At 40.5% G+C, this 24,446-nt stretch overlaps 1 protein-coding gene across 8 annotated transcripts in view; it reads left to right on the forward strand.

The window, feature by feature from the left end:
* supt3h (SPT3 homolog, SAGA and STAGA complex component) overlaps window positions 1–24,446 on the forward strand; it is a 455,384-nt gene that overhangs the window by 336,451 nt on the left and 94,487 nt on the right. For all 8 annotated transcript variants that reach the window (XM_060851413.1, XM_060851403.1, XM_060851463.1 and 5 more), the window contains 4 exons: window positions 488–621; window positions 9,344–9,419; window positions 22,549–22,661; window positions 23,526–23,636. In XM_060851413.1, coding sequence (XP_060707396.1) covers window positions 488–621; window positions 9,344–9,419; window positions 22,549–22,661; window positions 23,526–23,636 — 434 coding nt within the window. The remainder of the gene's footprint in view (window positions 1–487; window positions 622–9,343; window positions 9,420–22,548; window positions 22,662–23,525; window positions 23,637–24,446) is intronic.

Here is a 24,446-nt window from a genome sequence, read left to right on the forward strand (position 1 = left end):
AAATAAAGCACTGTTTTTAATTTCATTTAATTATTTTTCTAAATTATTATGTTTGCAAATGAATGTTAGTCTTGCTTCGTATGTAACCCACGCTATAAGCGTGCCTGATACCAGTATTGTGTAGAAAATTGTAAAAAGTTATTCCATTCCACAGACCTTCAATTTATCGTTTTGAGCATAAAATATAATCAAATTGGAAGATTTTAATGTTCAAAGTTTAACATTTTGTTTTCAGCTGCTGTTGTGAGATAGTATCATTTTTGTTGCATTGCTATCACTTTTAATTATTTATCTCTGTGGCATTGACAGTCTGTCATTACTGATGTTTCTGTTTTTAACAAGTGGGTGGGATCTGATCCAAAATATATTTCTGCTGTACTGAAGTCTGCCTCGCAGGTGAAAGTAAGTCCCAGGCTCATCTGTGCTACAGATGTACAGGAATTTACATTAGTAAATTACCTTCCTTCCTTTTCTCGCCCACACATAGACAAATCCAGCAGCAGTATAAACAAGCGCCAGAAACTCTACCAAGAATTCCTCAGCTCCATTGATCAAACAGGAGAGCTGCTAGGTTTGCTTGAGGAAGATGATGCTGATGAAGTCAAACAGGAGCGGTTGGAGGTGGGTGGAGCATTCTTTGCTGACCACAGTGATTCATTGTATCAGAATTAGTTTGTTCACATTAATAAATTCTAATGTTAGGAAAATTTGAGGTTTTACCAACATCTGCTTTCTTGACATTTTATCAGGGTAAAACAATTATACTGTGAATTGGACTTGGTATGTATTTTCCCTGGTATCTTGCCTTCACGCTGCATTTTTCAAACTACGTAATATTTTGCACTGACTTTCCAGTAGGTCTGCACCTTAATAAAAATTTTCTGAAGTTGAAACCATGTTCACAGATGAAATTATTTCGCTAACATCTTGCAGGTCAATCTGTTACTTGACCTTGAGGACTTTGGGAAAATAAATATCCAAATGTGTTTTTTGTATATGAATGTCCTTGCAATCAGGAGTTGGGGTTTCCAGACTCAGCTTTTGATGATTATTTCAAAATTGCTGTCTGTGGTATGGAAATTGCAGATAATCAAGGATTTTTTTTTAATATCAGAGGCTATAAACTTCATTTGGTTTAGAAAATGTGCCCTGAGAATATGATGAACTAGCTTGTAAATTTTGAGTGCTTTTGAGTTTGAAAATCATTTTGTGGTGTATTCCATGCTAATAATGTGAATCATATCAAACAATACAACTTTGATTGTCCATGTGCACGATTATCCTACCACACTCCAGGGGTTTCTGTCAGAATATGAAAACATGGCCAAACATGAGCTCTTGGGAGAGGCTGAATTGACTGGGGCTGTTTTCCCTAGAGCCTCGGAGGCTGAGGGGTGAACTTATAGAAGTTTATAAAATCATGAGAGGCGTGGATTGGGTAAATAGGCAAGGTCATTTCCCTGGGGTGGGGAGTCCAAAACTAGACTAATTTTTAGAATACTCATGGACAAAAACAAGACTGGTCCTAAAGGAAAAGTGCTAAATTGGGGGAAGACCAGCAAAATTCAGCAGGAGCTGGTGATAGTGGATTGGGAGCAGCTGGTTGAAGATAAATCCACATTTGATATGTGGGAGGCTTTTAAAGAGAGGTCGGTTAGAGTGTTGGGCAGACATGTCCCTGTGAAAATGAGGGAAAGAAATGGCAAGATTAGGGAACCATGGCTGACAGGTGAAATAGTGAGATTAGTTAAGAAGGAAAAGAAAGCATACATAGGTCTAGGTGACGGAAAACAGACAAATCTTTGGAAGAATATCAGGAAAGTAGGATCAATCTGAATTGAGGAATTAAGAGGACTAAAAGGTGCCATGAAAATCTTTAGCAAACAGGGTTAAGCAAAATGCCAACGCTTTTTATTCGCATAAACGGAGCAAGAGGGTAACAAGAAAGAGTTGGCCCACTCAAGGATAAAGGAAGAAAATTGTGGGTGAGTTTCTTAATTGAGTATTTTGCATCGGTATTTACCTAGGAGAGGAACATGACAGATGTTGAGGTTAGGGATAGATGTTTGATTGCTCTAGGTCAAGTCAGCATAAGGAAGGAGGAAGTGTTGGGTTTTCTAAAAGGCATTAATATGGACAAGTCCCCAGTTCCGGATGGGATCTATCCCAGATTATTTAGGGAAACAGGAGAAGAGATAGATCGGATCTTTACAGGTATCTTTCCAGCATCCTTGAACATGGGTGAGGTCCCAGAGAACTGGAGAATTGCTAATGTTGTCTGCTGGAGAAGAATCTGATGGATCAGATCTGTTTACATTTGGAAGAAAATGGGTTTATCAGTGATAGGCAACATGGTTTTATGCAGGGAAGGTCATGTCTTACCAACTTAATAGAATTCTTTGAGGAAGTGACAAAGCTGATTGATGAGAGAAAGACTGTTGATGTCATATACGTGGACTTCAGTGAGGTGTTGGCTAAGGTAGGCTAATGGAGAAAGTGAAATAGTGTGGGATCCAGGGTGTACTGGCTAGATGGATAGAGAACTGGGCAGCAGGACACAGACAGTAGTAGTAGAAGAGAGTTTCTCAAATGCAGAAGTATGACCAGTGGTGTTCCACAGAGATCTGTGTTAGGCCACTGTTGCTTGTGATACATATAAATTATCTGAAGGAAGGTATAGATGGTTTGATGAGCAAGTTTGCAGATGACAGTAAGATTGGTGGTGTAGCAGATAGTGAAGGGGACTGTCTGAGAATGCAGCAGAATATAGTTGAATTGGAGAGTTAGGCAGAGAAATGGCAGATGGAGTTCAGTCCGGGCAAATGTGAGGTGATGCATTTTGGAAAATGAAAATCAAGAGTGAAGAATATGTAAATGGAAAAGCCTTGGAGAAAATTGATGTACAGAGAAATCTGGGTGTTCAGGTCCATTGTACCCTGAAGATGGCAACGTAGGTCAACAGTGGTCAAGATGGCATATGGCATTCTTTCCTTCATCGGGCAGGGTATTGAGTACAAGAGTTGGCAGGTCATGTCACAGTTGAAAAGACTTTGGTTCGGCCACTTTGGAATACTATGTACAGTTCTGGTCACCACATTACCTAATGGATGTGGATGCTTTGGAAAAGGTGCAGAGGAGGTTCACCAGGATGTTATCTGGTATGGAGGATGCTCACTATGAAGAGAGGTTGAGTAGATTCGGATTATTTTCATTAGAAAGACGGAGTTCGAGGGGGGACCTGATTGAGGGCTACAAAATCATGAGAGGTATAGATAGTATGGATACCATGATGTTTTGTCCCAGAGTGGGGGACTCAATTACAAGGGATCATGAGTTCAAGATAAGAGGGGAGAAGTTTAAGGAGATATGCTTGGAAGGTTCTTTACGCAGAGGTTGATGCCTGGAACGTGAGGTGATGCCAGCAGAGTTGATAAGAGACAGGCACGATAGTGTCATTTAAGATGTACCTAGACAGATACATGAATAGTCAAGGAGCAGAAGGGGTACAGATCCTTAGAAAATAGGTGACAGGTTTAGATAGAGGATATGGATCATTGCAGGTTTGGGGGGCCAAAGGGCCTGTTCCTGAGCTGTAATTTTCTTTGTTCATTGTTTTTATTGTAGAGGGCATAGGCTTAGGATGAGAAGGAAAAGATTTAAAATGGACCTAAGGAGCAACATTTTCATGCAGAGGATGGTGCGTGTATGGAATGAGCTGCCAGAGGAAGTGGTGGAGACTGGTACACTTACAACATTTAAAAGGCATCTGGATTTGTATATGAATAGGAAGGGTTTTGAGGGATATGGGCCAAATGCCGGTACATGGGACTTGCTTAGTTTAGGATATCTGGTCGGCATGGACAAGTTGGACCGAAGTATCTGTTCCGTGCTGAAGAACTCTATGGCTATGATTCTGTGAAAGGAGATCTGCAGCCAGGGGAACAACATTTGGCTGGTTATATGTGCCTCATTGTGATGTGCACCAATTGCTTAGTCTCTTTAGCCTTGTGTAATTTTCCTTTGCTTCTTCCACCCTACATACAAAAGCACAATTTATGCGCTTTTAATACTCTATTGTACCTTCTCTTCCACTCCTCCAGCTTAGAATGGTAAGGAAATCTTGAACACTCTAACCTTTACGTTCATAAGCTATATTTAAACTTCTGTATTTTGCTTTTTTGCCTGTACCTCTCCTTTACTTCCTCAAACATATATCTGATCTTTTTTAGTGTGTATTTTGGGATGTAATCATCGCTGGCAAGACCTGTATTTATTGCCCATGCTTAATTGCCTTTTGAAAAGGTAATGAACACTTTCTTGAGCCATTTTCGTTCTTATAGTATAGACACACCCCAGGTGCTGTTATGGAAGGAGTTCTAGGATTTACTACTTTATATTTCTCCTCTGCTTTTGTGCTATTAATTCCACAATCCTTCAGTCTAATTCATTAAGGAGCTACACAGCTTTTAGATTAGATTACTTACAGTGTGGAAACAGGCCCATCGGCCCAACAAGTCCACACCGACCCTCCGAAGAGCAAACCACCCAGACCCATTCCCCTACATTTACCTCTTCGCCTAACACTAAGGGCAATTTAGCATGGCCAATTCACCTAACCTGCACATCTTTGGATTGTGGGAGGAAACCGGAGCACCCGGAGGAAACCCACGCCGACACGGGGAGAATGTGCAAACTCCACATAGATAGTTGCCTGAGGCAGGAGTTGAACCCGGGTCTCTGGCACTGTGAGGCAGCAGTGCTAACCACTGTACCACTGTCCCGCCTGCTGCTTGGTTTGTTTGTTCCGATCCCATATGTTACTTCTAAATTCCTGAATATTATTCAGCAGTGGTGGTATTTAGAGTCATAGAGCAGTACAACACAGAAAAAGACTCTTTGGTCCAAGTAGTCCATGTCAACTAAATATACTAAATTAATCTAGTCCCATTTGGCAGCATTTGGCCTATATTCCTCTAACCCCTTCCTATCTACATACCCATCCAGATCCCTTGTAAATGTTGTAATTGTACCAGCCTCCACCACATCCTCTGGCAGTTCATTCCATAGACTCACCAATCTCTGCATGAAAAGATTGCTCCGTAGGTCCCTTTTAAATCTTTCTCCTCTCACCTTAAACCTATGCCATCTATTTAGGAAAAGACCTTGGGCACCCTATCCATGCCCCTCATGATTTTGTAAACTTCTATAAGACCATCCAAGCCTCCAACTCTCCAGGGAAAATAGCCCCAGCCTATTTAGCATCTCCCAATAACCCAAGTCCTCCATTCTTGGCAATATCCTTGTAAATCTTTTCTGAAGCCTTTCAGTTTTTACAACATCTTTCCTATAGCGGGAGACCAAAATTGAATGCAGTATTCCAGAAATGTCCTAACCAAAATCCTGTTGCAACATGTCCTCCCAACTCCTATACTAAATGCACTGACCAATAAAGGCAAGTGTATCAAATGAAGCCTTCACTATCAGGTCTACCCGCATTTCCACTTTCAAGGAACTATAAACGTGTACCCCAAGGAATCTTTGTCAGTACTCCCCAGGAGTAATTTGAGAAAACCCTATTGGGGATCAGTGTTGTAACTGGAATATTGAATTCTGAGAGACTCCTGCATGAATAGCATCAGTAAACAATCCAGTAGGACTATTCTCTATACTATGTGGTAATGAGGCCAGAAATAGCAAGATTGTACAAATGAATGCACGGTTAAAGAACTGGTGTAGCCTGGGAGGGGTTTCAGATATCTCGAGCATTGGGATCTCCACTTTAGGTGGTACCTGTAAAAGAAGGACAAATTGCACCAATATCTTTACTGGGAGGTTTGTTAGTGCCACTCAGGAGAATTTAATTTAACATGCCAGTGGGGTGGGAATTAAAGCAGTGGGACAGCATGTGCAGTGACGTAAGAGAGGAGAAGAGCTAAATCAACTAAGTCTGGTCGGAAGAACAGGCAGGACAGGTTAACGAACCCAACAGGGTTGGCGTCTGAGGTATATTTATTTTAAGTATAACAGGTAGACTGGATGAGCTTAGAGCATGGATTAGTACATGGAGTTACAATGTCGTAGCCATTACAGAAACATGGTTGAGAGAAGGGCAAGTCTGGCAGCTCAGCCTTCAGGGTTTGGATGTTTCATGTGAGATAGAGTGATAGGAAAGTTGCATTATGGATTAAGGACAATATCGGAGCTGTACTGAGAGAGAACACCTTGGAAGGCTCATCCAGTGAGGCCATATGAGTATGACTTAAGAATAGGAAAATTGCAGTCACTTTGCTGGGATTGTACTATAGGTCTCATGCTAACCAGTGGGAGACAGAGGAATAGATATATAAGCAGATCAGGGAAAGATGTAAAAATAACAGGGTTGTTGTAGTGGTTGATTTTAACTGCCCCAATATTGACTGGGATTCCCTAATGCCAAGGGCTTAGCTGGTGCAGAAGTTGTTAGGTGAATCCTGGAGAGTTTCTTAAAAAAAATGGATAGTCCAAGTGGGGCTGGGGCCATAGTGGACCTTGTATTGGAGAATGAGCCCGGCCAGGTGATCAAAGTTATAGTGGAGGAGTATTTTGGGATCAGTGATCATGATTCAGTAAGTTTTAAAATAGTTATGGAGAGAGATAAGACTGATCCTCAAGTGAAAGTGCTGAATTGGGGAAGGCTAATTGCAAAATTATTAAGTAGGGAGTGGAGAAGTTAAATTAAGGGTCGCTGTTTGAGGGTAAATCCATATCTGACGTGCGAACCTTTTAAAGGCCAGTTGATCAGAGTTTGGACCAGCAAGTTCCTGTGAGGATGTAAGATAAGGATGGCAAGATTCGGGAACCTTGGATGACAAGGTAATGAAAGTTTAGTCAAAAAGGAAAAAGAAACATATTTAAGGTTTAGGTAATTGAAATGAAATAAGCCCAATGAGGGGTATAAAAGAAACAGAAAAGAATTTAAACAAGAAATTAGGACGGCTACAAAAGGCCACAAAATGTCCTTGGCAAATAGGATTAAGGTGAATCCCAAGGCATTTTGCACATGTACAGGGGAATCTCTATTATCCGAATGTGATGGGCGGGCACTATTTCATTCAGATAATCGATTATTCGATTAATCGATTTAATGCCTTTTCTCTGGGGCTCAGAAATTTTAAAGTCTGCTCACTCTTCAGCAGGTAAGGCAGCATGACAGCATGGGAGACCCCACCCCCAACCCCATCTGACACTGCCCCCCCCGTGCAACACCCCACCCTCACCCTGTCTGACACCGCCCCCAAACCCATCTGATACTGCCCCTGTGCAACACCCCGACCCCCCCAGCCTGTCTGACTCCGCACCCCGTGCACCACCCCCTGCCCCAGTCCCGTCTGACACAGCCCCCCCACCCCCAATCCCATCTGACACTGCCCCCCCCACCACCAACCCTGTCTGATGCCGCCCCCGCCCCCAACCCCGCCTGAGTGGAAACCAGCAACAAGGTTTTGGCAGTTGCTTTTGTGGGGTAAGTCTCCAAATAGCGTGCACACACGCTCTCACATGACCTTTTACTGCAACTTTTTGGCAGATTCCACGTTTGCCCTGTACAGGACAATGTTGAAGACATTATTTGGGGAACAGGAATTTGGACAGAGGAACCACACGAGGTTTTCTCCAGTCTCCTGGGACCTTACCTATGCTAAAGAGGATAAGAAGGTCTCAGGAGACTTGAGAAAACCTAGTGTGGTTCCTCTGTCCAAATTCCTGTCCTGCCCAAGCTCTTGCTGTCTCCATCCTGAACCTGTTCTCTCTAGGCTGTTCCTGCTCTCTCTCCAGGTTGTTACTGCTCAGTTCAGATCATTCTTGCTTTCCTGTTTTGTTCAAGTTGTTTGTTTTCTCCATATCATTCCTGCTCTTTCTCCAGTTTGTTCCACTCTGTTCATTTTGGTCCTCCTCTTCTCAGATTCTCTCTGTCTCCAGATTATTCCTTCTCTCTCTGTTTCCAAGTTCTCTCTCTTTTCTTTTCTCCAGGTTCATTTTCTCTCTCTCATTCGCTGGCTTGCTCTCTCTCCTCTCTTCCTCCTTCTGTTTCTTGTTCTTGATCTGTCTGTCTGTCTCCAGGTATACTCTCTCCGTCTTTCCTCTCTCCATCTTGGTGATCAATAAACATATATAAATTATGTTAAAACTTGTCATTGTTGCCCCTCTTCCTTTCATTCAGCATGTCTTTGTCTTTGATACCTTGTAGTCTAAACTTAATCAAATATATTGATGAATGGAGTATCTCAGGCCATATCTGAAAAACATAGAACTTCATTCTTAATATACATTCTGATTCATTTTAGAAGACTTTGGGCTGTAAGATTCCAGGTGAAATATAAGAAATTAGATTAGATTCCCTACAGTGTGGAAATAGGCCCTTCGGCCCAACAAGTTCACACCGACCCTCCGAAGAATAATCCACCCAGCCCCATTCCCCTATCCTATATTTACCCCTGACTAATGCACCTCACACTATGGGCAATTTAGCATGGCTAATTCAGCTGACCTGCACATCTTTGGATTGTGGGAGGAAACCGAAGCATCTGGAGGAAACCCACGCAGCCAGTTGACTGAGGTGGGAATTGAACCCAGGTCCCTGCCGCTGTGAGGCAACAGTGCTAACATTGTTCCTCCAATTTCCATTTGACCTCACTCTGACAGTGGAGGAGGCCAAAGATGAACATGTTTCTGGGGGAGATGGAGGGAGAATTAGTGTATGGCAACTGGAAGGTTGGGTTAGTTATAGCCCAATCTTCAACATTGACTTCACCAGCTTCAAAGTCCCTCCTTCCCCAGCCTTATCCCATGTCTAGCCCCATCCCATCACCTTGCCTCCCTGACCTGTCTATCTTCCTACTCACCTATCCTCTCCATCTTTCCCACTGAACAGTCACAATAATCCCCTACCTGCATCCACCTATCAACATCCCACCTACCTTTCCTCCAGTCCCACCCTACCTCTCTCTATATACTTCTGGGCTCCTTCCCCCTCCACAGTCCTGACAAAGGATTTCAGGCTGAAGCATTGACTTTCCTGTCCCTCGGATGCTGTCTGACCTGCTGTGATCTTCAAGCTTCACATCTATCGACTCTGACTTCCAGCATCTACTGTTCTTGCTGTCTACCAATATTACAATGTATTTCTGCCACAAATTTAAAATATCTCAAAACCTTTTGCATATGTTTTTTTCAGAAGTAAGCATGTTTTTATTTTTGTTCGAATAATTATTTTGAAAATAATTTATGATTCTTTAACATTTTTACCCTCAGTAACAATTTTTCATCCAGCTTCAAAATAATGCAGCCATTTTGTTTTGTGTCCCAGAGAGCTGAGCGCCAAACTCGAATGATGGATTCATCCCAATATGCAGAGTACTGTGAAAGCCGCCAGCTGAGCTTTGGTGAGTACAGTCAGACCTTGGTAAATATAAACTGAATTGAGTATAATTCAGTGCTACTGCTGCTATCATTTTGTACATTGTAACTAATAAGATGTTGGTGTTGTTGTATTTCTTAAAATGACACAGGTATGCTCACCTATTAGATGCAAAATAGATGTAAATGAGCTTTAACGGAGGAAAGGTTTGCACCAAATTTCCACCATTACCTCCACTTCTTTATCCTACTTTGAGTTCCTCTTTAAAATATTTTCTATATTTAAGCTTTTGTCACCCCCTTAATTTTCTGTCCTTTGAGTTGACGTTGATTTATTTCTGATTATATCTTTGTGAAGCGTTGTTTATTTTTCTACATTAAAGATTCTATAGAAAGGAAATTGTTGGTGTATAGCAATATTGATCATAATTCCAGGCTTATTAAAGTGGAATGGGAGAGATTACAGTTGGTTACAATTGAGTGGGAGACTAGTTAATTATATGCAATTAGAATGGGCAGAGGGGTGAGGGGCTGCTCACTGTAATGTAAGCACACTGGATGAGTTACAGATCACTGTCTTGCTTGAAGGTTGTGCCATTACTAATATGATGTGGAGGGGCCAGTGTTGGACTGGGGTAGACAAAATTTAAACTCATGCAACGCCAGACTGTAGTACACCAGGTTTATCCGGAAGGACTAGCTTTCGAAGTGCTGCTCCCTCAGTGGTTGTGAAGCAGCTCCATAAGACAAATAAAGCAGCGGCACTCCGGAAGCTAGTGCTTCTGGATAAATCATTTGATTATAGTCTGGTGTTGTGTGATTTGTAACATTGCTAATATGTTTAGAGGACTGTTGTGCAACAGATTGTGAAAATTGATCTATTTGAAGCATTAAGAACCTACTTTTTTAAAGGCACTTGGTTCATCCTTTTTTAAACCACTTACTGGGCATATATGTCTTGTTACGTAACAAGTCAGTGTTCATTGATTGTGAAGTTGCTTGGTCTTTTTGTAAATCTCATGTCTGCCTTTATGTCTGTCAGGAGTTGTAGATATTTGAAGTTATTTTGAAGTTAGTTAGGTGTAGCCTGTGAAGACACAAGATCCCCCAACTCAAACTGTGACATCTTTCTAAGAAATCATCTTGAAGATCTGTGTGAGAACTGAAGAAACAAAATAGATATGCTCACTGAGAGTCTTCTGGAAGAACACATCTCTGAAATGTGCTACTTCTGAGGAGATTCATACAGTGACACCCATCCATACGAATGAGGGTGCCAAGCTGAAATTTTGCAAATCCTATTCTTTTATTCTCCAAAACCTGGCAAATGTTTTTTTCCTAAGTTCCTTTACTTTTCCTTTTACTGCGGCATATGTGTGTTTGTGCGTGCACTTGCGTATTGGCTTATTGAAAAAGGTAAATACTTTTATTTACAAATGTCAAACTATTACTTCGGCTTTGCATTTTTTTTCTCAAAAGACTTGTTTTATAATCTGTTGTTTATTATAGAAACCTGTTTGATGGAGCTTTTTATTCTGAATCTAATGGAGGTAAACTAATAATTAGCCATAATCTGTAATTCGGTAATCTGTACTGTTGAGAGTATTGGGACTAGATCAGTATAGTACAATTACTAACATTATTACAAGTAGACTGGGCAATTGCAGTACACAACTTTATGTGGCTTTAACCTTTTGTTTTATTTTATTCTATCACAGTTTATTGCCTTACTTTGTCCAATGTGTTTTTTGGATTGGAGCATAGAAGTATTACCTTATACCTGGTCTTCAAAATCAAGTATGCATGTTGAACATTCAACCATATGTAAATCATGTAGTCAGTAAGGTACATTGGCATGAAGTGAATCATCATGATATCGAAGATAGAGTTTGCAGCATATTTTATGTTTGACAAAGTTGTTCAGTTCCAAAAAAATAGGCTATCAAATCCAAATATTTCATGTATATGATTAGAAATATGCTGTGTACGATTGAAGGCATATGGCAATAGCACATGATGTTACTGAAAGAGCAGAATTTTGCAATTCTACATTGGAAAACTTTATTCTGACATTAGAGAATTTTACAAATTTAAGACATAATACAACGAAATTATGCCAGGAGTGATTGTTGAAAATCTTAGTGCACTCTCCCTATCATTATCTTAGCATTAACAGTAATGGTAGGACCTTGTGCCTGACTTCCCTTTGTGTGTTCCAAGTGGAAGAGGTTCCCTACCAGCATTTAATTTAGTAAAATTATTTTTAACATTAATTTGAAATGAATAGTATAATTTCATGAAAGATAATTGTAAGTTCTGTACATTAAATCAAGAGTAAAGGAATTAACATCTTGCAATTAATGAAACTCCATGAGCTGTGGATCATCAGCAACTAATGCAAATTGACTGATCACAAATAACTTCAGCATTAAAAGGATCTTTTGTTAATGAAGTGCATCTAAGCTTTAAAACTTCCTGCCGTGATGTCCATTCATTTCAAGCCAACTTGGCCAAGCTCCACATTCCAGAGCTAAATACTGTGTTCACATAATTAATGCTTATTGACATTTATAACTTAGTTACTGGAAGTGTTTGTGAACTAGTACAATAACAGGTTGTAAATTTGAAAGCTTGCTCACTACCTCGAGATGTTGTTAATAGATGAGTAAGAGCTAGGTTAAAGGTCATAAATGCTGAAGAAATAAATGAAGTCATGATAAAGTTGCACATGACTTTAACACGGACAAAAACAGAGCATTATTATTTAAACAATCTGCAGCCTGAAAGGTTTTGAAAAATCTCAATCTCATTTTCAACATGATTTAAGTGAATAATTGTTTTTGAATATCTGAAATCTGGTTTATTAGATGCAACATTTCAAATAAGACATCACGCTGAGTACAGCATGGGCGTTTTGGGACAAAATAATCTGCTTTTCCTTTTCTCCAGCAAATGCCGAGAAGTAATTTACAGTACGGAGTTTGTTACTGAGCTGTAAAAATGAGTTTCTTTTTCTGGGATTCTAAATGGTTGGTGACTATATTTTGAAGTAATACACCGCCAAATGTCTTTATCACTTCCTGCCTTTGAAGTGCAGCTGCTCTGACACAGTCATAGTCTGGGATTCATTGTGAGCTGAAAATATCATTGTGTGATGCTGATCGTGATCAGCAAAATGTATATAAAGGATACTTGAGGGATGAGTGATTTGTGGAATGGGTGCAAATGAGTTGCATCAAACAGAGAAGCTAAATGTTCATTCTCAACTCTATCACCAGTACCTGACAGTTGCTGTTTCTAATAGGTGATCAGTTTAAGTGAAATAAACAGTGTTGGATTTGGTTAGAGGCTGCTGACAGCAAACATGTTGATATCACATGAGATTATCCAAGTTTTGTTGATAATAGCTGGTAGGTATTTTAAAATAAACTCAAATCAGGTGTGGATGGTTTACAAAGTAATAATTAAACCTCTCAGTGTGGCACGCCCTTTTTATTTGAAAGTGAAGTATGCTTTGTGTCCTGATGAAGGTGAAATTACTCGTCTGTACCAAACATGATTTTAAATTAGGTCTTTTCCTGAGCTAATTATTCCTATAAACAATTCCTTCAGATTGGCAAGGACTTCAGTCTTGGCTATTTTTACATATGAATATTGACAGATATCATGAGGCATATTTGCATTAAGCATTAATATTTGTAGTTCTGTAACATAAGATTTCACAATTATACATTTCATTACTCTTCGGAAGACCCTTAACAACTCATGAAATAATTTTGTGGCAATTTCTAAGGCATTGAGACTCATCTTAGAATTGAAGTGCCACAGTCAAAATGAAGTTTATTTTGTTCATTCATGGGCTGTGGGCATCACTGGATGGCAAAGCAATATTGGGCAAAAGTGAGGACTGCAGATGCTGGAGATCAGAGTCTAGATTAGAGTGGTGCTGCTCCTCGGATGCTGCCTGACCTGATGTGCAAATCCAGCACCACTCTAATCGAGGCCAAGCAATATTGCTAATTCCTAATGGCTCTTGTAAAGGTCATGTTGAGTTGTCTTCTTGAACTGCAATTAATTTAGTGAAGGTAGATGTGCTGTCTACAATGCTGTTAGGGAGGGATGTTCTCAAATATTGACCCAGCAATGTAGAGAGAATAGTGGCAAATTTCCAGTCAAGACGGTTCATGCGTTCGAGGAAAAATTGCATGTCATGATGTTCTTGTGGCTCTGTTGTATTTGTGATTTGGGAAGGCATTCTTGAAGGAGCCTTGGGGAATTTTGGTAGTGCATCTGGTAGATAGAGTCATAGAGGTGTACAACATGGCAACAGACCCTTCGGTCTGACCCGTCCATGCCGACCAGATATCCCAACCCAATCTAGTCCCACCTGCCAGCACCTGGCCCATATCCCTCCAAACCCTTCCTATTCATATATCCATCCAAATGCTTCTTAAATGTTGCAATTGTACCAGCCTCCACCACATCCTCTGCAGCTCATTCCATACATGCACCACCCTCTGCGTGAAAAAGTTGCCCCTTAGGTCTCTTTTATATCTTTCCCCTCTCACCCTAAACCTATGCCCTCTAGTTCTGGACTCCCCAACCCCAGGGAAAAGACTTTGCCTATTTATCCAATCCATGTCCCTCATAATTTTGTAAACCTCTATAAGGTCACCCCTCAGCCTCCGACGTTCCAGGGAAAACAGCCCCAACCACTTCAGCCTCTACCCGGAGCTCAGATCCTCCAACCCTGACAACATCCTTGTAAATCTTTTCTGAACCCTTTCAAGTTTCACAACATCTTTCCAATAGGAAGGAGACCAGAATTGCCCGCAGTATTCGAACAGTGGCCTAACCAATGTCCTGTACAGTCGCAACATGGCCTCCCAACTCCTGTACTCCATACTCTGACCAATAAAGGAAAGCATACCAAACTCCTCCTTCAATATCCTATCTACCTGCGACTCCACTTTCAAGGAGCTATGAGCCTGCACTCCAAGGTCTCTTTGTTCAGCAACACTCCCTAAGACCTTACCATTAAGTGTATAAGTCCTGCTAAGACTTGCTTTCCCAAAATGCAGCACCTCGCATTTATCTGAATTAAACTCTATCTGCCACTTCTCAACCCATTGGCCCATCTGGTCCAGATCCTGTTGTAATCTGAGGTAACCCTCTTCGCAGTTCCCTACACCTCCAATTTTGGTGTCATCTGCAAACTTACTAACTGTACCTCTTATGCTTGCATCCAAATCATTTATGTAAATGACAAAAAGTAGAGGACCCAGCACCGATCCTTGTGGCACTCCACTGGTCACAGGCCTCCAGTCTGAAAAACAACCCTCCACCACCACCCTCTGTCCAGGGAGTGAATGTTTGTGGATGTGGTGCCAAACCAGGAGGCTGCTTTCTCTTCAGTGGTGTCAGCTTCTTGAGTGTTGTTGGAGCTACATTCATTTAGGCATGTGGGGAGAATTTCATCATGCTCCTGTCTTGTGCCTTGTAAATGGTAAGGAGTCAACAGTTCATTTACTTTCTCCAGGCTTCCTAGCTTCTACCTTTTCTTGTAGTCACTGAACTTATGCTACTAAGTAGTGCGATTCCTGGCCAATGATAAGCCCAAGAATGTTGATGGTTGGGCAGTTCATTGATGGGAAATATCATTGAATGTCAAGGGCGGATGATTTGATTATGTCTTATTGAGTTTGGTCATTTCCTGACACTTGTTAGTTTATGTGGATAAACTGTGTGTCCTAGGTTTCAAGTGTGATTTCCTTGAGCATGAAGTGTTAATGCAGGCAGATAAAGACATAAAACACCAATGGCATTTCAAATTTTATGAATAGAGGCATAGAGTGCAAGAAAAGTGATAGATTTGTTCAACAAGCAGATAAACCACAGTTGGTACACTGTATCTGGTTTAGGCTGTCATTATAGAAAAACACAATAAAACAATAGAATGTGCAATATAGATTCATCTGGGGTGGAAAGTAACAACTATGAGGAAAGATGTGCAATATTAGGACTATTTCCAATGAAGCAATGGCTAGGTGGCAATTTAATTCAATGTTTAAAATTATGGATAGTTTAGATGGTGTACCAGTGATGAGCGGTGATCAATCAAATTGTCATTGAATGAAAAGACATTTCTTTTGCTATGGGTGGATGGCTTTCAGGAATTCAATAAATGCTTAATTTGCACTTACCCATTTAAGGCTAAAGTCACCCAGCTGTTTGCAACCTTTTGAAGTACATTTGTCTTAATGATGGGATTCTGGTTGCAATTGGTAACAGTTAGGAGAAGCAGTGGCTCAGTGAAGATTCCTATTTTTAAAAATAGTTTATCCATCATGTAGTTAGGAAAAGTCACATTAGCACATCTGCTTTACATGCTATACATACACAACCCTAATGTGCATGAAGTTTGCTGCTCTTCAAGAGAGAATGTTTTATTTTTGTGATACTTAAAGTAGGATTGTAGATTGTAATAATGTGATGTCCACGCTGTTCTGTGAACGTAACAATGTTTAATGAACATAATTGCACAGAGGATGTTAAGAGACGACATTTTACTTGGAGGCTTACAGATTCAGCCTTTAAATCCATCTGATCGAATGTGACTATGACATGGATCACGTTTCACATGCTCAGTAGCCATACTGAGAGTAAAGGTACAATTCTCTTTACATTACATTATTCCTCAAGATATTTCATAGCATCCCTTTTTTTTCCATTAACAATTAACCATGAACATTTAACATTTTTACTCTTCTTTGCCTGCTGTTAACCCCAACCCCTCATAATGAGCCTACCTAGTCTTGTGTACATGAGAGACCAATTTCTAGTGGTGTTTTTGGTTCCCTTGGAGGATGTGCAGGATATATGTGCTTTCGTGTTCTTTCCTTGGTTGGCCAACACATTGCTGGAATAGAATGACACCTTTTAATGATGGCTGCTCACCAAATTATTGGCTATAGCAGTGGTGAATACCAATCAAGGGAAAGCTGATTCATAGGAGAAGATTCTAGGACTTGAATGGTTATGTTATTATGTGAAGAAATATCATTTATAAGGGACCAATGATTCTTGTTCTCTCTCTCTAGTGTTTAATTTGAAGTCTTCCATTAATTGAAGCAGAGTATTTCCTTCAGTCAGATATTCATTGTAATCTTGAATTCTGATAATTTCGAAACAAAGAGGCTTTTCTTCCATCAAAACATATTTTTTGTGTCACAATGGTGAGAACATTAGTTGACTCCATGAAAGGTTTTTGCAAATTTTCTGCAAGCTTCTCATTTTCAGCCTGCAATGCTTGATTTTACTGTTTGGTTGGACTGTTATTTCAGAATTCTCATTGAGGTCATTGGACTGTGATAATTCTTATTGGGTCCTGAGAGACAGGATGTACATATATTTGGAAAGGCACGGACTGAATAGGGATAATCAACATGGCTTTGTGCGTGGGAAATCATGTCTCACAAACTTGATTGAGATTTTTGAAGAAGTAACAAAGAGGATTGATGAGGGCAGAGTGATAGATGTGTTCTATGTGTTCAGTAAAGCATTCGACATGGTTTCGCATGGGAGATTGGTTCGCAAGGTTAGATCTCACGGAATGAAGGGAGAACTAGCCATTTGGATGCAGAACTGGCTCAAAGGTAGAAGACAGGGTGGTGGTGGAGGGTTGTTTTTCAGACTGGAGGCCTGTGACCAGTGGAGTGCCACAAGGATCGGCGCTGGGCCCTCTACTTTTTGTCATTTACATAAATGATTTGGATGTGAGCATAAGAGGTACAGTTAGTAAGTTTGCAGATGACACCAAAATTGGAGGTGGAGTGGACAGCGAAGAGGGTTACCTCAGATTACAACAGGATCTGGACCAGATGGGCCAATGGGCTGAGAAGTGGCAGATAGAGTTTAATTCAGATAAATGCGAGGTGCTGCATTTTGGGAAAGCAAATCTTAGCAGGACTTTTACACTTAATAGTAAGGTTCTAGGGAGTGTTGCTGAACAAAGAGACCTTGGAGTGCATGTTCATACCTCCTTGAAAGTGGAGTTGCAGGTAGATAGGATATTGAAGGAGGAGTTTGGTATGCTTTCCTTTATTGGTTAGAGTACTGAGTACAGGTGTTGGGAGGTCATGTTGCAGTTGTACAGGACATTGGTTAGGCCACTGTTGGAATATTGCGTGCAGTTCTGGTCTCCTTCCTATTGGAAAAATGTTGTGAAACTTGAAAGGGTTCAGAAAGGTTTACAAGGATGTTGCTAGGGTTGGAGGATTTGAGCTCCAGGGAGAGGCTGAACAGGCTGGAGCTGTTTTCCCTGGAGTGTAGGAGGCTGAGCGGTGACCTTATAGAGGTTTACAAAATTATAAGGGACATGGATTGGATAAAAAGACAAAGCCTTTTCCCTGGGGTTGGGGAGTCCAGAACTAGAGGGCATAGGTTTAGGGTGAGAGGGCAAGGATATAAAAGGGACCTAAGGGGCAACTTTTTCACGCAGAGGGTGGTACGTGTATGGAACGAACTGCCAGAGGCAGTGGTGGAGGCTGGTACTATTGCAACATTTAAGAGGCATTTGGATGGGTATATGAATAGGAAGGGTTTGAAGGGATATGGGCCGGGTGCTGGCAGGTGGGACTAGATTGGGTTGGGATATCTGGTCGGCATGAACGGGTCAGACCGAAGGGTCTGTTGCCATGCTGTACATCCCTATAACTCTGAGTTCTAAATTGTTCAAGTTCATTCCTTTCTACAGCTTTAAGCCTGGTGAAGGTCATCTATCTCTCCATGAGTTCAATAACCTGATCTGGTCGGCTGAAAAATCTCTGTTGTGATTCCATGGCTCGCTGGAGTCATAGAGATATACAGCACAGAAACAGACCCTTCAGTCCAACTCGCCCATGCCGTCCAGGTATCGTTTATACATCTAATCCCATTTTCGAGCATTTGGCCCATATCCCTCTAAACCCTTCCTATTCATATACTCATTCAGATGTCTTTTAAATGTTGTAATTGTACCAGCCTCCTCCACTTCCTCTGGCAGCTCATTCCATACATACACTACCCTCTGAGTGAAAACGTTGCCTCTTAGGTCATTTTTGTATATTTCCCCTTTCACCTTAAACCTATGCCCTGTAGTTCTGGACTCCCCCACCCCAGGGAAAAGACATTGCCTATTTACCCTCATGATTTTATAAACCTCTATAAGGTCACCCCTCAGCCTCCGGCCCTCCAGGGCAAATAGCCCCACTCCATTCAGTATCTCCCTATAGCTCAAAACCTCTAACCCTTGCAACATCCTTGTTCATCTTTTCTGAACCCTTTCAAGTTTCACAACTTCCTTTCAATAGCAAGGAGACCAGAAATGCATGCAGTATTCCAAAAGTGGCCTAACTACTGTCTTGTACAGCCACAATACGACCTCCCAATTCTTGTACTCCATATACTGACCCATAAAGGAAAGCATACCAAACGGCAGCTTTATTATCCTATCTATCTGCTTGCAGTCTTCTGCTGATATCAATAGTTTCTCTACTTTGGATATTAATACATTCTGTTTTTGAATAAAATACTCTTTATCACTGAATAGCTTCTTTTTAATTAGTTAGTTGAATTTGTTAGACTTGTTGGACCTTTACAGAGGATTTAAGTTTTTCTCTGAACATGCCAAATATACATTGAAGTTCTGAATTCACAATTAAAAAGATTTGTTGCATACAGTTGGCTTCTGTTTGTGTGGGTGTGACACTATCCAGCCTGTCTGAAGCTTCAATGATCTTGAACTAGTTTTGAAGGTCTGAGTATGCCATGCATCTCGGCTACTATTCTGATATTAGTAATTTTTGAGCCATAAAATTTTAAAGGTTTGAGAATTTCTGTTCTCAACCTCTGTAACATCTGAAAGGATCAACATCTACACTGGTATCCAATTTGAACCAGTTTTTCTCCCATTTACTTTAATCTCTGAATACCAGAACTCATCCCAAGGGTCTGTCCCCTCCAGGAAATCAAAATCTTACTGTTGATAATCACATCACTCAGGAAGAATTCTCCCTGCCATTGTGTTAAATCTCCATCTACAGTTACTCCCACAGACTCCTATGGGTGTTTTTCTGCCACTGCAGCCTTATCCCACTGTTACTATTTACACATATGACTCTGGTTCCTGCAGGTGGAGTTCCATTGTGGCTTGGACAGCACCCTTTTTGTTGTGTGCTTGCTGTCACTGTATTTTCTAATTGTGCCTTTCTTCCCACCTCATAAGGGTGTCTATTTCTGTAATACTTGCTTAAAAAAAACCAGTTTACCTTGTTTTCTGGTCGAGGCTGAGAGCACCAAGTTATCTCATGTTTAGGAAGTCCATATGTCTGCACAGTGGAAGAGACCATGCGCATTTGTCCTGAGCAGCCTTTTTAAACATTTAAAGGGCCTGGTCATTTGGAGTGTGCCAGTCCAGCACATAAATTAGGAGCTGGCGTTTAGCTGGAGAGTTAGTGTCAGGGAACCATCCAGAAGATGAGATTGAATCACTAGGAGGTGAGCAAATGTTCAGGCACTCTGTTACAGCAACATTGTTGATTGTTATTTAATAGAGTCTTTGTAAGTGAAGATTGAAATTCCCCAAAGGAATTTTTGAATATTAACAAGACCTTCAATGACTTTTGTCAGCTGGGTGATTTTTTTTAACTTGTTTATTAATGTATATGTTCCAGGCTAGGCCAGAATTTATTCCTTATCTCTAATGTCCAGAGGGCAGCTAAAAGTCAACTTGTGGATCTGAAATCACGTAGTCACATAAGGTCAGGCGATTTACTTCCATATCAATGAATCAGATGGGGTTTTATGACAACAGTTACATGGAAACTATTAAGCATCCACATTTTACTGAATTCAAATTTCACTGTCTACCATGTTGGGATTCAAATCTATGTCCCCAGAACATTAGCAAGGAGTTCTGAATTACCAGTCCAGTGACATCACCACGGCTTCTCTGTTTCGATCAGATCCATTGGATTTGTGTTTGTCATACGAGTTTGACCACGGTTTTCTGTGTGTTCCTCATGTTGATTTTGAATATTAGAGAAAAGATAGCTATTATTTGCTCATTCGTATTGTCTCTCATGCTAACTTTGTGTATTAGAGTGTAAACGAAATATTGAGAGCCATTTTATTTTTCTCACCTTGGATTGTAGAACTTATTTGGGTGTTTGAGCCAATGCAATTTTGAGGCTTTATTCTATTAGTAAAGATTTAGGATTCTTAATCTTCATCTACTTGAAACAAAGGGCTTATGGTCCCTAATCAAATCATAAATGTACAGTACCTGGGGGTCTGGCGTTGAATTGTAACATACTTTACTTAATGCTGCTAACCATTAACTCTGCCATTGTCCTCCTTGTGTGCTCTCTTCAACATTGCATGGCATTTCCCATTCAGTTGTAGGTGTGTTGAAACATGTGGCTACCCAGTCTCTACTGAAGCTGAGTATCACTTCAGGTATTTTCCCCACCTCTGCATTTGAATTGATAGGCTGGCCGTTACTGGGCTTAACTCCAGGTTCTTGTCACTCACCTCTGGCTCTATGGGTCTGGTCACTATTGCCCATGTTGTAATGTGAGATCTAATGTGAGTGAACAGCAACAAGACTATTGAACACATCTGTACAGAAAGGGTGGTAAAAAGGATATTTTACTTGAAGCTCTACAGGTCCAGTCTCCACTTCCATATGATCTGATATTACTGTGAGATAGATCCATTCATGCGTGCTAAGTAGCTTTACTAAAAGTAAAAGTATAGTTCCTTTTACAGAGATCATAGAGGACTTTCTTTCAGAAGCATAGAAAATAGGTGCAGGAGTAGGCCATTTGGCCCTTCAAGCCTACTCTGCCATTCTAAATGATTATCGCTGATCATCTATCTCAGTACCCTGATCCCAGTTTTTCCTCTTACATTTTTGAATCCCTTTATCTCTTAAAAAAAATCTAATTCTTTCTGGAAAACAGTAAACATTTTGGCTTCAATTTTTTGCTGTGGCAGAGAATTCCACAGGCTCACCATGCTCTGGGTGAAGAAATTTCTCCTCACTTCAATCATAAATGGCATATCCCTATCTTTCAATTATGACTCCTGATTCTGGACAGCTTTGCCATCAGGAACATTCTTCCTGCATTTATCTCCTATGTTTAGTTTTGCAAAGTTACAATCAACAGAAATATAGTAGTCAATATGCAGAGCCATGGTAGTGTCATTACCTCTGGTAGAAGACCTCAGTTCAAGTCCCACCTGCTCCAGAGGTATGTAATAACGTCTCTGAACAGGTTGATTAGACAATATCTAAAATAAATTAAGCAGACACTGAAATTGAAAGAGAAGGGAATATTGTGGGTGACTGAGGAGATGTGGATAATTGTGTTGCAGAGGGAATGGTTCTTTTGGCGAAAACAAGGAAAGCCCTATATTGTTAGGGAATGGATAGGAAGAGGAAAAGAGAAGAAGTGTATGTAATGAAAAGAATGAAAATGTGGAAATTGAATCAGAAAGACAAGGAAGCATTTGTGAGGTGGAAAGCACACAAGGTCATGATGATTGAATTTCTGAGTGACATTGAGAGAGATATGTGATAGAAGAAAAATGACAATTTGAGACCAGGAATAAAAATACAATGTAGACTCTAATTAATATATTGGAAATAAAGCATGTCACAAGGTATATTAATTGCTCGTTTTCAGATTTTCTGCATGGCACATTCATTTTGATTTTGGGAATGCCACTTACAATACTTGTATGTGTTGAATTTGAGATTTGTGGCTGTTTTGATAGACAATTAATCTCTCCATGAAGCATGACAATCCCTGCAGTATTCAGACATTATTGTACATTGTAGGAAATTACAAAGCTATCATTTCACGTAATTAATGACTGGAACAAATGATTTGCTAAAATATTGGTTGGTGAACACAGGGATACTTTGTAAACAAAGGAAAAAGTGACATGTTTAACAATGTAAATTTGTAGCAGTTTTGTAAATTAATTACTTGGTTTCCAGGTCACAATAACACACTGAAAAATCTTTGCCATCCTTACGGTATGTTTGTTGATTTAAAATGTACAGCTGCATTGTGTTTTTCTAATTTTTTTTATATCTGTAATTGACAGCCAAAAAACCAACAAAGTTTAAGGATTGGTTGGACTGCAGCAGTATGGAAGTGAAGCCTAATCCAGTTGCTTTGGAGATCATGGCATATCTGGCACAAGAGACAGTGGCCCAGGTAATGTGCAAATTTTATAAAATGGAGTGTCCTATGATAGAGTCATACATCACAGAAACAGACCCTTCGGTCCAACTTGTCCATGCCAACCAAGTTTCCCAAACTAAAGTGATCCCATTTGCCTGCTTTTGGCCTATATCCTTGTAAATCTTTCCTGTTCATGTACCTGTCTAAATGTCTTTTAAATGTTCTAACTGTATCCGCATATGATACTTGGGCAAAAATTAATATCAAATTTTTAAAAAGGACAGAAGTGCAGATGCTGGTCTTGCTGCACCTGTAGAGAGAAGGCAGAGTTGACCTTTCAGGTCCAATAACCCTGCTTCAGTTCTGAATACGAATTACTGGGCCTGAAAGATCAACTCTACCTTCTCTCCACAGATGCTGGCAGACTGCTAAGATTTTCCAGCAATTTCTACTTTATTGCACAACTTTGGGATTGGTGAATTTCTTAGTTGAGTTATGAACACGGTGGCTCAGCAGTTAGCACTGTTGCCTCACAGCACCAGGGACCCGGGTTCGATTCCAGTATTGGGCGACTGTCTATGTGGAGTTTGCACATTCTCCCCATATCTGTGTGGGTTTCCTCCAGGTGCTCCGGTTTCCTTCCACAGTCCAAAGATGTGCAAGTTAGGCGAATTGGCGATGCTAAATTGCCCATAGTGTTAGGTGCATTAATCAGACTGAAATGGGTTTGGGTGGGTTACCCTTCGGAGAGTCGGTGTGGACTTGTTGGCTTGAAGGGTCAGTTTCCACACTGTAGAGACTCTAATATCTAATGTCTAATATAATGCCCCAAAGACATTTTTATTAAAATGCTATGAGCAACTCAATTTTAAAAGAAACAATATTTTTATTTTTAAGCTGGTGGATCTAGCCCTTTTGGTGAAACAGGACATGGCTGCTAAAACAGGGGATCCATTTAATAATGCCAAATCTGTAACACTTGCACATCACAATGCTGCATTACCTGAGGTGAGTACTTGAAGCATGTGCAATTTTACCAAAAAGGAATTTACCTTCTGCATTTCTATCAAAGCACCAATTTTCACACACTCACACATCATTCCTTGACACCGAGACAAAATACAATCTGTTTACAACTGTTCTTTGTCTTTTTAACTGAAGTTTGAAAATGTTGTACATTTCAATAATACTCCATATGCATGTTGCAAAGTTAGCTTCTACAAGTAAGATTATTGTTTATGTGAATAGTAATTGCACTTTGTCACTTAAGTGAACGATGAGTCCTTCTACTGTTATCGACCAGAAATTGCGCAAAATGCATCAATGTATAGAACCCCTTCCGTGCAGAAAGAGGTTATTTGGCCCATCGTGCCTGTGCTAACCCTCGAAAGAGTATCACCCCAGACACGCACTCCTGCCTCATCCTCATAACCCAACATGGTTTTATTTTTAAAACCATGGCTAATCAACCTAACCCAAATGTCTGTGGACACTAGAGGGCAAATTGTTTTAGCGTGATCAATTCACCGAACCCTGCACATCTCTGGATGGTGGATGGAAACCCGAGCATCCAGAGGAGACCCACAGAGAGAGAAGATGCAAGCTTCATACAAACAGTCGCCCAAGACTGGAATCAAACCCGTGTCCCTGGCACTGTGAGGCAGCAGTACTCACCACTGAGCCACCATCCCATCTGCACATATATCTAATGTGTCAGAAGTTTCAGAAAATGTCAAACAACTAGATAATTCAATTTTAACTGAACCACCAATCGATATATTTATAAGAAGTGAAATGGTAATCAGTCAGTTCTGAAAT

Source organism: Hemiscyllium ocellatum, chromosome 3, assembly GCF_020745735.1.
Source record: "Hemiscyllium ocellatum isolate sHemOce1 chromosome 3, sHemOce1.pat.X.cur, whole genome shotgun sequence".
Classification (NCBI taxonomy): Eukaryota; Metazoa; Chordata; class Chondrichthyes; order Orectolobiformes; family Hemiscylliidae; genus Hemiscyllium; species Hemiscyllium ocellatum.